General features: G+C 41.0%; 1 protein-coding gene across 2 annotated transcripts; it reads right to left on the bottom strand.

The window, feature by feature from the left end:
- Positions 1-7,873: 7,873 nt before the first annotated feature.
- On the bottom strand, positions 7,874-16,437 carry slc7a6 (solute carrier family 7 member 6). 2 transcript variants are annotated; one of them, XM_026175629.1, is made up of 10 exons: positions 16,121-16,437; positions 11,949-12,531; positions 11,733-11,858; positions 10,438-10,582; positions 10,198-10,321; positions 10,001-10,104; positions 9,774-9,870; positions 9,351-9,500; positions 8,801-8,984; positions 7,874-8,705 (listed from the first exon to the last, which is right to left on the bottom strand). In XM_026175629.1, exons 2-10 carry the CDS (start codon positions 12,436-12,438, stop codon positions 8,638-8,640), a joined length of 1,488 nt encoding a protein of 495 aa, XP_026031414.1. In that variant the 5' UTR covers positions 12,439-12,531; positions 16,121-16,437; the 3' UTR covers positions 7,874-8,637. The 2 variants fall into 2 exon arrangements, with proteins under 2 accessions (XP_026031414.1, XP_026031424.1); XM_026175639.1 differs by having other exon boundaries at positions 16,293-16,437.
- Positions 16,438-17,111: the final 674 nt, after the last annotated feature.

The raw sequence follows: 17,111 nt of genomic DNA, 5'->3' as shown, positions 1-17,111 counted from the left end.
TGGGAGCTTAGATGAATATGTTCAAGCTATTTCTGTTTGGTTATGTGTTTTGCGCTTATGAGTGTAAGCTTACAGTACATTTTAGTGGCAGATTTTTAATGGTGGAGTATACTGAATTAATGTTTTCTTCCATACTAAATAGTGAATTATAGGTTTGTGTAAAAACTTTTTTTCATTTCTACAGAACAGGTGTGAGCAACAGAACCCTGGCTGATGGAGAACATAGTGCGCTTCTTAATCATCCTCTCCACTGGTAAGATCACCACACAGGAACCACACTTTGTGATAGTTTGTTCATACATGTGTGCTGTATTCATGCTGTGCTGTGTCATACATTATACGTTGTTGTATGCTGCTGTGTGTAGGAATATTCACTTAGAAACATAAAAAAATAGGAGCATTTACTAACTTTTTCTCTGTGTAACCGCTATTTAGTTTGTGAGCATCTCAAACTAAATAAATAATTTAGTTTGAGGTGTGAGAATTAGAGTTTCCACTTTCACCTATACTCTTTCACTTATATAAGAGCTATTAATTATTAGCTTAAAGCACAGTACACACTGGCTTCAGTGAACTTATTTACTGATGAATCACATCTGTGCTTGTAAACTCTGATCTGAAAGACTGTAATGTAAACTCCTGCAGTGCCATGTTAAAAGTCCATCCATCTATTGATCTTCTGCTTATCCAATTCAGACTCGGACCCACACAGTGTACTGTAACTGTTTGTTTGTCTCTTTAATGTTATGGCACACACAATGCTTCCAGCTCAGCACCTTTGATTTCTCCATGGCCAGCTTTCCAGTTGGATCCACGCTCCACTGCAGGTCCCCAGCATCATTAAAGAACAAACAGTTCAGCAGAGTTCAGCAGTGTGATTCCTTCCACCTGGCCCACTGCAGCAGAGCCAGAGATCACACCACTGCCACATAAGTTGAATTTTTTTTTTTTAATACTGTGTGCTGTATTTTAACAGTTTCCAGTAACAATGACAATGACCTGGACTGGAACTTTTGCGGCACATGGCACCATGGCAACAACCCCCTGAGCCTGAACCTCAACATCTCTACTGGCTGTAAAGGAATCTCCATTTCAGCCAATGAGAGCTTTCTGTCCATCAACGGGCAGATCACAGCCCAGTGTAGGAGATCTGAAGTGATTACCTTCAAGCACCTTGGACTTGAGTCAGGGGAGGACATCAAGTTCTGTCTGGACTGGGAGCCACTGCTGGACCAGTTAATGCTGACAGTAAGTGATAACAATTTTTAAATTTAAGTGTGGGTTCTAAATGCTATTTTTTTTTTGTTTCATCATTTGACACCCATTATTTTACTCAATAACATTAAAGTTCAGGAGAACTCAACTAAAAATGAGCGTGAGGTAGTTAAATGAAAGATGTGGAAAAAGCACATGTGTATAATAATATACCACCACCACATTCTAAAAGCCATATAACAAAATGTAAAATTTATATGATGTTCTGTACACTGCATACACTACACTAGCTAAATTCAAGATTATTATGATAATTTCTGTTTTTTGTTTTTGTTTTTCCTGTTGTGATGTTCAGGTAGGAGAGAAGAAGCTTATTCTGTGCTCACCTGCAAGCCTGCAGGATTCCTGCTGCACTGACCTGAGTGATGGCCCAAACACACAAGAAGCAGACTACAGCATCCTCAATACCGAGATTAATCATGATTTCATCACCGACAAAATACAGATGGCGTACAACTTTCAAGCAAATTCCACCAACTACAGTAAGGAAGATTACACATATTGTGTCAGCATATTCTTGATAGAAAATCTGTGAATGAAATATATTTAGCAAAAAATAAAATTGATGTTCTGTACTGTTTTATTTGTTCCAATAACTCAGTTTGTCTGTAATGTTGTTCATATTTAGCTTTGCTGAACCAGCATTTCAGATTTCTGTTATCAAGTGCAGCATGTCAGAATCAGAACTTTCTCTTCTTTTCTGTTTTTGCAGCAGAATTATGTGAACAGGCGAAACGGGAATCCGGCCCCAACAAGTAATTTCCTCTCTTTTCCTCACATGCACCAGTTTATTGCAGGGATATCATGGCAGGATGTTGTAGACTTGATCCTTCCTGAAGTACACAAACTTTGATTACAAACGAGGAGTGAAGACATTAGCTGTCTGATGGGTGGGGACATGGTGAGCCTCCCCCATCCTGTGCCTCTAAGGAGAGCAGGCTAAAATGGGGATGATGGCTGCAGTGTTCCCTCCCATGGCTCCGCCTCTGTGAGGCCTGAGCCGGTGGAGGTTGATTATCGTGAGGTGGATGTTGAAGAAGCTTCCTTCCCATCTGGCTGCCACTGGAGTGTGTCCCGGACGGGTGAACCCATGTCTGGGTTGCCTGATTCCGGGCCCCTCCCACAGTGTTCCCTCCCATGGCCCCGCCTCTGTGAGGCCTGGGCTGGTGGAGGTTGATTGTCAGGAGGTTGATGCTTATGACGCTTGGCTCCAGTCAGACGACCAGAGTTGCCTCATGGGACTGCCTGTCTACCCTGCAGCCACCTCGCTGTGCTGAGGGGCCTATACAGGCGTGTGGAGACAGCCGTGTTCAGTTGAGGCGGGTAGGACCTCGGAGCTTAGGCTCAGCTGTACTCCAGCCACCCTCCTCCCTCCTGACATCTTTTGAGTTGGGCCTCGTGGCCAGGACTGCTGAAGGCTGTGTTCCCCTGGCATATTGCCCGCGCTTCACCAGTTTATGCGCCAGTTGGCTCGGCCACCAGTTGACAGTTCTCCGGCCTGCGGCGCTGGCTCTCTGTCTGGGAGATTGCCCAACTGTTGCGAGTCTACGTGGCCAGCAGGGCCCACTCAGTGAGCTGACACCCATGGTGAGTCACTTCCCTGGCTTCACTGTAGCTCCAGGCTGTCTTCCCCTGGCGTGTTGCCCGCAGTTGCCGACTTACGCGCCAGTTGGACCTCGCTGCAGCGAGTGAGCATTCTCCAGCCTATTTTAGACGGATTTTCTCTGGCATGTCAGCTGCTGCAACTCCTGGCTGTGTTCCCCTGGAGTATTCCCTGCATTTGCCGGTTTACACGCGAGCTGGACCTTGCTGTGTTTGATTCTTCAGCTGGCAAGTGAGTGTTCTCCAGCCTGCAGCGCTGTGCACGAGTGTCTTGTTTGAAGTTCACTCTTGCTGCTCCCCTGTCTGCACACAGTGCTAGCGACCGCTCAGCCCTGGGGCAGACCTTTGGGTTAAGTCCCCGCTTGGCCTTCAGTGGGCTAGACCGCACCTCCGTCTGTGGACAGCTGGGCGGCGCCGTGGCTGTGTGGATGGACCCTTCAGGTCGCATCCCTGCCTTGGCCCTTCATCTTTGCAGCTGTACTGCTGCTGCGGGCTGTGTTCCCCTGAGTGAGCTGACACTTGACCCTTGACTGTCCGCCAGTGTCTCGTCAGGCCCACTCTTGCTGGCCCCCTGTCTACGGATGGCTCAGAGTGGCTGCTATGCCCTGGTGGCGAACCTTGGGTCGCTCCTCACTTGGGCCCTCAATGGCCTGAGCCACCAGCCCCTCCCCTGTCGTGGATGATGCAGGTTGGCTGCTCAGCTCCTGGGACAGGCCCTGGGCCTCGTCCTACCTCGGCCATCAACTGAGTGGCCGAGATGCTGCGAAAGGCTCTTTTCCCCTGGCACTGTGTCACTGCCTAGTGCCAGGCGGGGATCTGTTGTGACTTGGCAACTCCAGCCGGTGGCTACGACTTCCCGACTGGAGCGTCATCGCGGATTTCGGTCACGGCGATAGCCAGCTGCTGTGCACGAGTGGCTTGGTAGGTTGTGTTCCCCAGGCGTATTGCCCGTGTTTGCTGGCTTTCATGCCAGTCTGACCTCGCTGGGGCGAGTGACAGTTCTCCAGCCTAGTGTAACTTCAGCCAGTGAGTGAGAGCTCCCTAGCCTGCTATGCTGGTTCCCTGTCTGGTGCTTTGCCTGTGTGTCACGGGCTTACATGGCCAGCACGGGGACACCCAGTGAGCTGGGACTTTGTGTCTGACCTCGAGTGTCTCGTTTGCGAGTTCACTCTTGAAGCTGTAGTGACAGTGCTGGGGCAGCTACTTGGCAGCTCGGTGTGCTGCGCTCCCTGGCGGTCTGCTTTGCGGTTCCCGGGCTGACCTTAATCGGCCAATCACTTGCGGTCCTGCATGACTGATTCAGGCCAGTCTGGGGTGTGCAGACTGCTGCCTCCACCCCTTGGCTCAGGCTATGCGTCTGCGAAGCCCTGACCAGGGTGGTGTGCCTGTTGGTGCGTGGTCACTGACTCCCAGCACTTTCACTCTCAGCGGTTCAGTTGCACTGTCTCCTCGCGGGGTGTCTTACAGAGTTACCCTGTACATATGGAATATGTAACGGTGTGGAGAGAGTCTCTGACTAAGAGAACCAAGGTTACACCGTAGCCTTACGGGGGGGGGGGGGGTTGTGTTGCTTTTTTTTTTTTTTTTTTGTGTATGAAGACCTTTTTCTGCTCATTGCACTGTCCACTTGTAGGACCTGAAGCCTCGATCAGTGTGCCAGCCCCTGGAACTCACTGCTATTCGATATGTAGGCTGTGCTGTATCTATGATCAGCAGTTTTGCTCTTATAATTTATCTTGGCAGAAAAAAGGTATGTGTGCATACAGTCTATGGAAACAGTTTTTTGATTTTTTTTTTTTTTTTTTTAAATTTACACTTAGGTAATCTGTTTATCTTTTCAGTACTCCCATGCAAATATCTAGCAATGACTATTCCATTAGACACATGCCAGTATCTTCAAACACAAGGAGTTTGCATTGTATTTTGTATTCTTATACTATAACTGCATTTCTTGCATTATATAGTTCTGCTTCTAGATGTTATATTTCAACACTGTCATCCAATTAAATACACAGTACATACAATACATAGATTTGAGGATTTCAGTTTTTTGTACTTTCTCTTAAACTGGCTGCTGTAACAAGGTATTTTCTTAAGTTTTGGAATAAATAGTGTTTTTGTCTTATCTTATTTGAAGAACATTTGGGGTATTTAAGTATAGTATACATATTAATATTAATATAGGATTACTGAATTATTGTAAGTGCAAGCAACAATAGAACAAGTTCATACAAAAACTTGGTGGCATTACTGTGATCTTGTGGTTAACTTGCTGAAAATAGAGATGCAGCTCATGTACCAAAATATGTGAGCCGTATCACCCTTGATGTTAATAACAGAATCGTATTACTGTTTTCTCACCACATTCTTGTCATTTAAAAACTGGAAATGTTTCTTTGTTTTGTTATGTTTTTTTTTTTAACAATTTCTGGACATGTGAACCAAATTTATTTTCAGATTAAAATACCTTTGCATGGTCTGGCTATGTTTGCACAACTGATTGTCGAGGTGTCTTAACCTCACACTATAAAGTGCTTTGAGATGACCGTTGTTGTGTTTTACTGCTATATAAATAAAATGTATTTGATCTCAAGTACAGCTGCAATCTGCAAAAAGTGAAAGAAAAGTGCTTTTTTTGTTTTGTTTTTTTTTGTTTCATCTCATCATAGATTATGCTGCCATTTGTCATTTTGGCTGTTTTTTGTTAAAATCTTTCAGGTTTGGTAAGCAAGAAGTGCTGTTTGTTGACATCATGCAGCACCCTTCACTCTACCTGAGGAACAGGTACCTGGCCACAGGAAAGACTTCAGCTTCAAATCATAATCCAACTACTCCCACAGTTAACTATGAAGAAAACTTCATGGTTAACTGTGTATTATGCAGCATTTTAGAGGCAAACAGTTTATTTATATGTACAGCAGTATGACTCTTTCTTTATCTCATACCAACTGTTGCACCTGTGTTTCAGTTTGGATCTCATATCCAGTAGATGTTCTTGTACACTGTGTCATCTTTATAAAGTCTCACAATCCAGCTTGTCACTTCAGCGTTTTCAGCATACCAAATCTAAGTGAGCTGCAATTTTATACAAGCTGGAACAGCTGAGGTAGGTTTTGTTGCACACAGGTGAAACAGCTGTGGTCAAAGGTTTTGGTTTAAGTGTCACTAATGCCAAAAAATGTATTTATTTGCCATTAAAAGTCTTGAATGAATAAATGAATGAATTGCTCATGACTGCTTTTCACTGTGTCACAGAAACATGTATTAAAAAATAAATAAACAACTTGAATAAAAATGTAAGCAGCAAAGTGTATGAAACAAGGCCATGAGCGAAGCTGGTTTGGACCACGTAGTTGTTTGCCAACAATATACCCACCAATACAACATCACTGTAGTTCTCACCAAAGGGAGGAAAGCAGCAGTAAGATGAGCTCAGTAGTAGAACAGAATCAATACAATACCCATAGTTCATTAGATCAGAATTGTACAGCTCATGCAGCACCACCTGAGGCAAATGTTCCAATAGCTCGACTACCATGGTGAACATGACATCAATGATGATGATGACAATGACAGTGGAGACAAATATAATTTAGATCAATTACCCCAGTTGCTAAGAAAGCTTTCTACTTCCCTTTCCAAAAATAACCTTTTACTCTGTATGTTGTGTAGCTGAGACTAGACGGAATATAAGCCAAGAAAGAAATCCCATCTTATGAATGCTACGTGTAGCAGACTACATGTAGCATGCATAACATTTTATGACAGTTCATAAATTCATGTAAAAGTATCCTGATAACACCTGGAAGCTTTGAAAATAAACATGACCATTTGTGCTTTTGTTCTGCGCCATAAATATAATGTTGTTGATTCAAAATAATGATTAATAACTATATATTATGATAACTTGTTCGAAAATTCCTGACAGTCATTTTGATTGCTTAGAAAAGTCTCCAAATGAACAGCCACTATACTGTAGTGCAATTATAAACATCTGGATTAGAAATCAAGTAAAAACAGATGGTTTAAAATACTAAAGAATGTATATCTAATGCTCATCCTGTAATTTTTGTCCTGCTTCACTCAATTTCTCATTTTTGCTTTTAGTTAGTTACATTTGCTAGTCGAAAACATGTGGTTTAATGTTAAAATGCAGTGAGTCAAAAATAGCTATGAGACTAAACAGGGCACAACAGGATTGGACTCCTGTGCAGCTGCTGGAGCTGATCAGGCCCACTGAAAATTTAACTAAAAATGCTAATCAATCTTAATGAAACTAACTTCAAGCTGCACAGAGCAGATGAAACAGCAGGACGTCTGCTGAACATTTAGTCTAATTTCAAAATGGAAGACCCTGAACAGACTGAATGCTTTGCTTATGAAATGTTCCCGGTGTTTTTCAAGCCAGGCAAAAGATGTCACATACACAGACACACCCTTTATATTCCTGGGATAAAACCAGTCTCAGGATCATAGCTCTGAGACAGGAACCGCTTTGACTAAACAGCAGTATTTGATGTACTCAGAATTAGACTGATCAATTGAGCTTCTTTTATCCATATCGCCCTGTAAAAAAAAACAAAGCAACCTCTATTATAAAACATCTACCTTGCCAAGTCACACATATTTCTACATATAATTCCACAATTCGCTACATCTTGCTTAAGATGATGGCCATTGCTGTGCAGCAAATCAATAACAGTGATCGCTCTGTGATGTTTACTCAGAATGTCCCAGGTTTATATCTGTAAGCCAGCTAGACTAGCTGTTTTTTCTGCAACTTTTCTCATTTGCAGTCAGGTTTTGACAGGACAGATCATTTAAAATAATAATTATGGAATTTTACAGACAATTTTCAAAAGCCATAAAGCAGCTACGTGCATACAACAACAGCTAGCAGACTGGACTAAAACTAAAGCTCCAAATCTGACCAAGGCACAAATCTGAAACTAAAAGGTTCTCTTTTGAGATGAAATGAAGATTCTGAGATACAAGATGTCTGGAGCATAGTTTACTTTAGGAGACAGGATGTGCAGAAGTTCCACAACTGGACTAAAGATGTGGAATGAACAAAGTGTCTGTGTGGACATGATTAAGAACAAAAAGAAATAGTGCATATTAGTTATGTGTTTCAAAAATAACAACAGTGGGTTTAAAAAAAAAAAAAAAAAAAAGGCTTACAGCATCTCATACTGTGAAACAGGGTGAATTACACTAAACCCACCTCAGCTGGTCAGCTTGAAACACTCAAGAGTCACTGAATTCAACACATGGAAAACATGTTATGTTGGTTGAAAAAAAAAAAACAGCAAGAAACTGCAAGCAATGAGGCCAAGAGTAAATAAAGGCAATGACATTACAGGGATGAGTCACTGTCCTCAAATAGCAGCAGTAGTATTTTCTCCCCTTCTTCATTAGAAAATAAATAAGACCAATAGTTTAGATCAATGTTAAACACACTCACACCTTTTAGTTAGAACCCAGGAGAGAATATTAACCTGCATTATGCTCTGGTCCCTGCAGTCATGTTCATAGCACCAGTGAAGTCTCAAAGGCATATACTGTTTAAAAGGCATATAGTATATAAAATTACCTGCTAAACTTAATAAGGATTAATAATAAATAAACTGCATAACCACCTCTCTACTGCACCTTGAAATGTTTTCCCAGAACAAAAATCTTTGTTTGTTTTATACAGCTGAAGGCCACATCTGTTGGCTGTGAGGATGCACAAACTCCTGGGTTTTAAAGTGTAACAGTCTATTGACTTTTGTCCATCTCAGTCAGCACACAGAAGCAGGTGTACTGGGTGAAGTCAGTCAGAGAACCTGCAGAAAACAGACAACACCATGTTGGTTAGTTGACTCAGGTGAAGTTAAGTGAAAATGACAAATCCTTCTTGCTTCCCATGTAGTGCACTCACGCAGCAGCTTAGTGATGACAGGTGGTCGTTTGGACTCTGGCAGGTAGACACCCAGGAAGTAGACTGGAACACCAGACAGGGCAATGGCAATGCCGATCAGGGAGTTGATGGTGTCGCTGTAGAGAGGAACTGCCACCAGGAAAATGGTACAGAGGCAGAACACCACCGGGTATAATAATGAGAGCTGCAGAGAGAGTCACGAGTTCAAAAACAGATCCTCCTAAATAAAAACATAGTATGAAAATATTTGCTTCATCATTATTATTTTGGATTTTATATGAGTAAACCTACACTGTGACATTCTTCATACCTCAGCATAACATCCATCCAGTTACTGTAACTTTACTTATTAGTGAAACAGTCAGCCTAATGTTGGCAAAGCAGAAAAGTGTGTGTAGAAGCTGTTTTTTTTTTCTAAAGCATTAAATAAAACCAAATTAAATCTGTTTCATTACTTTTAATACTATAATTACATATAATTAAAATGAGTCACCCACATTCTAACATTACATGCATTATATTCAAACTGAACATGGAAAACCTGAGATACCTTAAGAGGTCTGGGTCTGTCTGGCTCCTTCATGCGGAGGTAGATCTGGCCAGCGATGGACAGCCCCATGAAGAACCAGTAGCTAAAGCTGTAGTAATTGATAAGCTGGAAGACGTCTTCCACTGTCAGGTAGATCAGTGACATGACACACTGGACAGCAGACGGGGAAAATGACACCAGAATCTGAGTTTGTGTCATAGTTTGAGCAAGTACAATAGAACAAGTGTGCCAAGGGCCCCTTATGGTTTACGGCCTATGATAGCAGTTTGTATTATATCCTTTTATTTCCCAACACAAGAAATGAAACTGACACCCTTGAGTTTCAATAATGCAATCAAGGAGTAGTAATCACAGGATTCCCAGTGAGCTGTTATTAAGTAGGAGTTTCTTCCACCACTATAATCTGCATTTCTATTTACATACATTGAAGATCAGAGCAGGAATCGGAGTGAATCTCTGTATATGGATCATGGACAGAGCATCTGGAAGGTGACCCTCACGAGATCCCACAAAGAACAACCTGGACACAAAGGATACCATTTCTGCCATTTAAAGATAAATCTACCCGTAAAAATAAATGGTTAAAAAAAAGAAATCACCACAGTATATTTATTGCACTTCTTAAATCATTGCATATTTGTTTGTTCTACCTGGATGCAGCTATAATAGATGCATTGAGGCCTCCATAGCAGGACAAAGCCACAGCAATGGGAATGGTCCAGCTCATTACACCAAGCGTGTGATCAGCAAACGTCTAAGCAGTAAACAGAAACTGGTTCAACAACTTAAACTCAAACACAAGCATAGTTTTCCATTTCATTAGCTACTTTTCAGTTTGTTTACTCACCACTGCAACTGCATCACTGGCCAGTATAGCACTGACATCCAGAACAGCATAATAGGCAACATTAGTGAGGATGTAAATAATGGTGACAATCGGCATAGAGATGGCAATCGCCATGGGCAGGTTCCTGGAAAAACGGGGTATTTGATCAGGCTGAGTATTTTTGTCACATCTTTTCTACTGAGGAAAATAATAATAATATTATTAAAAAAAAAAAAAAAAAACACTGAAAAGAAAATGTACTTTTCAGGACTTTTGATCTCCTCAGTTACAAAGTTGAGAGTGTCCCAGCCAGAGTAAGAGAACAGGGCAGAGTACAGCGCCAATGCAATGTCACCGGGGTCGGTAGATGATCCCTGAAAGGATGATTCGAAGTTGCCTGTGTAGCCTAAAATGGAAACATGACAATCAAAGCAACAGTCTGTGAAATCTCATTGCATTCAAATTAACAGTGATAAGATGCCACAGATACACAGCATTAGGTGTTCTGGCGAGAAGTATGTTGATGGTTCCCGAGATTTCAGTTTGGTTTGTAGCACCAAGCAGTTATAAAAGGATTCTGAGGACACATTCGTATGATAATTAGTAGCTGACTTGAGGTAGCCCCTGCTTTATCACTCACTTTATTCTAAATGAACCTGTAATTTTCAAAATTTTATACCATATTCATTACGACATTGAACTTGCGATTAAGACCATAAAGTCCTTAGGAAAATGTTTACTGAAGCAATATCCAGAGTCAATTTGTCATAAACTTTCATGCAAAGATCTCTGCTTTACTCCTAAGCAGAAGTGTTATTATTTCTGAAGGCACTGCTGACCTTCAGAAATAATAACAATCTAAAGCAATCCATTAATCAGGATTAATGCATATCAATATGATTATACAGACCTTATCATTAATTGACTTTTTCTTTGGAACTGGAAGGATTCTCGTTTCTGTTTATAGTTTGGGTTTGTTCACCAAACACATTACAGTAGACTTTGTGTGGATGAAGTTAATCAGTCTTTGTACTGATCAAAAGAAGGACTTGAGACTGGTGGCTGCCATCTGATGATTTAGATTTTTTTTTTAACTTGTTTTTTTAATAGTGTGCATTTGCAGGCGATGACCACCACAGAGAAGAGGAAGACATCTTGACTTTACTTGAAGACTCCATAAATAGTTGTTGGCCTGACCAGGTAAACTAGAGAACTATCCAATGAGTTCCAAGACTGCTTTTGCATTGGGTTTGCTTTAAAACCTGGAGGATACATTCATTTTTATGAAAGTTCTGTACTATTTCAAGAATGGGTTTACAGCTACACTGTTAACTTTCTTCAGCTGCACTGATAATTCAGGACTGAAGTCCTGATTTAAAAGTTCCTAACTGACAAATAGACATTCCATGAATTATGCGTCCAAAACAAAATTAATTTTCCTGACACCTAGAAAACCTCCAACAAGCACTAAAGCCAAGGGATCATCTGTCTGTGGATGTTATTTAATCATAATTTCCAAACTACATGAAAAGGTGAGTACTGTCATCACCACTCACCTTGGCATAGCTTGACGATGCCAGTGACTATAATGACGATCAGGGCTGCCACCTTAGCGTAGGTGAAAAAGTCCTGAACACGGGTGCCCCACTTTACATACGCAGAGTTGATGAATGTCAGCAGGCCTGGAAAGAGAGGAACACTTACTACTGCAGAAAAGGCTAGATAGATATGAGCAGACAGAAGTTGGATATAAACAGAACTAAAGTACTTACAAACACATGCTGCAGCAATGAGCCTGGATGCCGCATACGGTGGCTCACATGTTGGAAAGAGCGGCTGCACCAGGTAGTTTGCAAATGTGATGGCTATGACTGCCTGGCTCGTGGGCTCAATAATCAGCAGAGATGTCCACAAACGAATAAATGCAATAAAACCACCAAATGACTCCAGTATGTATGCATAAGAGGCTCCTGATTTGGTGATTGTGGTGCCCAGCTCAGCATAACAAAGGGCCCCAATTACTGAGAACAGACCTCCAATCGCCCAGATGACTAGTGAGAGTCCGTAAGAGGCACTGTAAATGAGGACACCCTTCGGGGACACGAAGATCCCAGAGCCTATCATGTTTCCTACGATCAGACTGACTCCATTAAGCAATGAGATCTCTTTTTTAAGCTGCATGCTCACTTTGGGTGTTTCCAAAAAGGTAGAAGAGTCACCAGAATTGCCATTCATCTTCTTGGACTCTTCACGGTTGGCCATGGTGCCGCTGCAACAGGGCAAAACCAGCAAGAACTGAAGACCGGCTGTGTGTGCTACAGTCCCTTGTCAATTTCTGAGAACCTCTGAAACAACCTGTCCAACAGAACCAGAAGAAGAAAATTCTTATTGGTAAAGTAGAGAGTAAATAAGATAAGATAAGATAACCTTTATTAGTCCCACACGTGGGAAATTTGTTTTGTCACAGCAGGAAGTGGACAGTGCAAAAGTTATGACGCAAAAATTAGAATACAATAAGAATAAATACAGTACACAGCTGTACAGAATAGAATAAAATACTATATACAGTAGAATAAAATAGAATAAAAATATACAATAAGATAAAAATAGAATACGAATGCTATATACAACTGAGTAAAAATACAACGATGCCAGAAAAGATTATTGCACTTAGTATTATTGCATATGTATGGATGTGTGTGCTTGATCAGTTAAAGTCTTTATTATGGAGTCTGACAGCAGTGGGGAGGAAAGACCTGCGAAATCTCTCCGTCCCACACCGTGGGTGCCGCAGTCTCCCACTGAAGGAGCTGCTCAGTGCTGTCACAGTCTGCTGCATGGGGTGGGAGACGTTGTCCAACAGGGATGACAGCTTAGCCGCCATTCTCCTGTCACTCACCACCTCCACTGGGTCCAGAGGGCATCCTAGAACAGAGCTGGCCCTTCGGATCACCCTGTTCAGTCTCTTCCTGTCCCCAGCAGAGATGCTGCCGCCCCAGCAGACCACACCATAAAAGATAGCAGAAGCCACCACAGAGTCATAGAAGGTCTTCAGGAGTGGGCCCTCCACTCCAAACGACCTGAGTCTCCGCAGCAGGTACAGCCTGCTCTGCCCTTTCCTGTAGAGGGCGTCTGAGTTATGAGTCCAGTCCAGTCTGTTGTTCAGATGAACACCAAGGTACCTGTAGCTGTCCACAGCCTCAATGTCCATACCCAAAATAAATTCTCAGCAGTCAGAGAAATGTCCAGTGATTGATTTTCAGGGTATCACTTATTGCCAGAGATAGTCAAGTGGAGAAACATAATTTATAAGGCTATGACATGGACCTTTTTCATTGTGCATGGAGGATGCTGTAGGTTGTTCAGCCTTTAACTTCTGTTAAAAGGGAAATAATTATTTAAAAATAAAAACCAAATTAGAAATTATAAGGCTGCAAAAGTAGTCTGAATATGGGAGAAGCAGTTTAGAATATCAGTGGCTTTCTGTATTGTCAGTGTGGAATGTGCAATTTACAGCTCAATTACATGACCACAACTTGATATGATGAGCTGCTTATTAACTCTTATTATATTCTGCATTAATCATCATTAATGGGCAGCTGCTTGTGCCTGTGTGCATGCGAGGTACATGCTTCACTTCAATCATTAGGCATCTGTTCCTCACGCACAACCTGGCCAGCACACCACCTGTTTACCTCATGATAATTTAACAATCAATGAGTCAAACAAGGTCACAGCTGTTGACTCATCACTCAACAACAGAGGAGATAGAGCTGCCTTCATGGCTGCGTTAAGCTGCCTGTGCCTCATTAAAGCAAAGGGTGACGGTGGTGTGAATCTCCATATGTGCGAAATGCAACAGGTATCATGCAACTCTGCTAACGATCCTGAAGATTACACAACACAAGAAGGATTCAGCATTCAAAGAGAGTTAAAACTAAACAGGCATCCCTTGGAGATCTTTTCATGCAATGGTGATATTCTGGATTTCAACTGACTTTCTCCCTGTGGTTTCAAAAGAAGGCTAAAATATAAAAATAACAACAAAGTACACTGCGTAGTAGGTCAACTGTCCAATGTTAAGAAACACTTGACTACTGTATATACAGAAGATTTTTCCAAGCACAATATATCCAACTGTTAGATTGTTTGACTGAACTGAATCCATATCCATGTTATTTTTATCCATTAGATAATCAGTACTGTACATCAAGCTTCAGTAACTGCAACCCCAAAGCTGGTTTAAAATCGGTAGCATTCAAATCAAATCACATCTAATTTATTTCTGTAGCACATTTAAAAGCAACAGAGTTGACCAAAGGGCTTCACAATTAGTTAAAAACATGAGAAAACAATAAAAAAAAACAAAACAAATACAGATGAATTATGTAAGGCAAAGACAATGTATAACATAAAAACAAAATAAACATATTGTTTTGTTTTCCACATTGGAAACGGTGGCTAAAAAATAAGGTTGGTAACAAAAATGTTTATTGTTCAGGAAAATCGCTGCATTTCAGAGGAAAATTGTGTTCATGAACCAAGTAGTTGCATCCTCATTCACTTCATATTCTTTTGATTAACAGACCCAAAAAACCATAACCAATAGTTAGCCGAATCCTGCTTTTGAAGATCTGTTTTGTAAAAGAATCAAGAAATATTCCCATGAGAACTATTTCAAAATTGCTTCCAAGCTTTCTTATATTTTGCCTTACAGTTGTACATTGCGCAACAAAGACGTGATGGCAAGGAGGGTAGTTTTTATAGAAGAAAAATGACCAGGAATTAGTAGGTGAAATGAATCATACTGAAATCTATCTGTACACATCATGTATTCTACTGGTCTCAACAAGTATGTAAGCATGCCAGCATGTTCTGCAATTACAACAAAAAAAGGTTTTATCTGTCCTTGCATTCCATTCAAGATGTGTGTTCAGCAGTGCAGGAGGAGCTACAGGCAGGTAAACACGATAACAGACAGTCCCTAGTAACAAAAGCAAGCAGGGCTTTTAGGGTTTGTTTGTTTTTTTGTTTGCTGTAGTCACAATATGTCTATTGTTTTATATAATTATTAGAGTGGACCACCGTAACAATCTTTAATTTTGGTTTTTTGGTTTCTAAAACGCGGTACTGTTGTGCTGAGCAAAAGCAGCACGTTCAATGACACGTTATTCCCTCCTTTGTGAAATACATTTGTTGGAAATCTAATAAATAATGATGTGAATTTTTTTTCTTCTTAAATTAAATCTGTAAAATGTTGTTTTTAAGGCTAGAGAATTAACCTATATACGGATATGATCTAATAGCTCTCTTGCCAGTCCCCTGCCTACCTCAAAGTCAAAATAAAACATCTGTCAACGCAAAACAGCAGCAGCCGGTGTTTTCTTCCTAAAACAATAACCTTACTTCCGCTTAAGACTTTCAAAATAAAGTTACAACCATCTAGTGCATCTCTGGTAGAAAAGGGCTTTCTCTATTTTCTCGCACATTCTCTCTTTATTTTTCAAGGCAACCTTGCTACATTTTGTTGTCAATTTTATCAGTCAAATCCACGTTCATCAGGTTTTTCGTTACTAAGCATTTACCTCAATTCAAAAACGAAAATGCGTGCGCGGTGAATAATGATATATAGTAAACGAACAAAAAAGTGTAACAATTAATAAAATGGAAAAAATTGGTCTAGTTTACCTTAATGTTAAAAACAGTTAGAACATGAGACTATCCAAATTATATTAGCCTGTTAGCTTATTGTTTGAGCCTACTCACTGCATATCATAGCTTTGATTTCTTTGAGAAAAACCATGAAGTTGCTTTTTTCTTTGTTTTGTTTTTCCCTAACAGCAGAAATTCCCCATCTTTTATCAAGCGACACAGCTTTAATTTCTCACGAATTTAATTGGCTAATTGTAATTTAGGCTTTAATTTTGAATGCGGAGCTTCTTACCTCCTGTACCGTCTCGCCTCTTTGCGGCTAGCTTGTAGCAAACGGACTCCCCCTTTCTCCCGTTTCTCTGTCTAAATTCAGATAGTGCTAAAACTTCCGAACACGAACACATTTAACATAAACTATGCCCGCTAAGTGACGACGGGTTCAGAGCCGTGCTTCCCAGTGGTACCTGTGCTGGTTTTCCTCCTGTCTAATGATTTTGACAGCTGGCCAGCAGTGCGTCCTCATCACCCAGTAAACAACCGGCTGCTGCTCAGGAGGAGACGTCGTCACGTGATCTTGCAGTATTTTTGGCTCTTCGTATACAACTGCGCATACCCATGATCGACATATCATTGTTCCGATACCAAAGAGGGACTAATTGTGTTTACACTGAGGCAAAAAAGATGACAAAAAGTCATCACAGGATGCTACAAATAATAGTATCATCAAGTTGTTGCTGTCATGTTCCTAATCACTTCTCTCAGTTATATTGGCCCCTTGGCACTTGATGTGAGTGTGTAAAAAGCACATGTGTAATTAGAGCATTCCTGTTAGAAGCATGGGGCAGAGGGGTACTTGAACAGAATGTGCCAATATTCTGTTAGTGAGATGTCAGGTGATGAAACAAATGTATCCATGTCAGCACACCCGCAAAAATCCAGGACACATTCATAGCTGTAGACCTTTTGTGCAATGCATAAAAAACAAAGTAGTGTATTACAAAATAACTTTAAGTGATGGGTCTTGTTTCCTAAACAGCAAAAACCATGAAAGGCTCACCACAGAGCAAGTAACTGCTGGCAGCCAAAAACAACCAGTCATAAGTTATTTATTAATGCAACAGTACCGGTAACCTTTTGAGCTCTGATGCCTCACATCACGAGGGTCCTGGGGAGTTTGCATATTTTCACCATGTGCTAGTTTCAAATTCTTTGATTAAACTCAAAATGTGATCTTTTAAGCTTCAAGGAATTATACATGCAATTTCAATAATCGTTTTATCCTT

Source organism: Astatotilapia calliptera, chromosome 1 (genome assembly GCF_900246225.1).
Source record: "Astatotilapia calliptera chromosome 1, fAstCal1.2, whole genome shotgun sequence".
NCBI classification, from domain to species: domain Eukaryota; kingdom Metazoa; phylum Chordata; class Actinopteri; order Cichliformes; family Cichlidae; genus Astatotilapia; species Astatotilapia calliptera.
Note: the sequence above shows the minus strand (reverse complement) of the source record. Positions and strands in the feature narration are given on the sequence as shown.

Bases quoted from the DNA above. Each gene is read 5' to 3' on its own strand.
- slc7a6 (XM_026175629.1), bottom strand. From the start codon at position 12,438: ATGGCCAACCGTGAAGAGTCCAAGAAGATGAATGGCAATTCTGGTGAC. The intron at 9,871-10,000 runs GTAGAACAAACA...CTTTGTGTCCAG, and splicing joins TCTATTATAGCTGCATCCAG to GTTGTTCTTTGTGGGATCTC. The intron at 8,985-9,350 runs GTATCTCAGGTT...CTCTCTCTGCAG, and splicing joins ACAGACCCAGACCTCTTAAG to CTCTCATTATTATACCCGGT.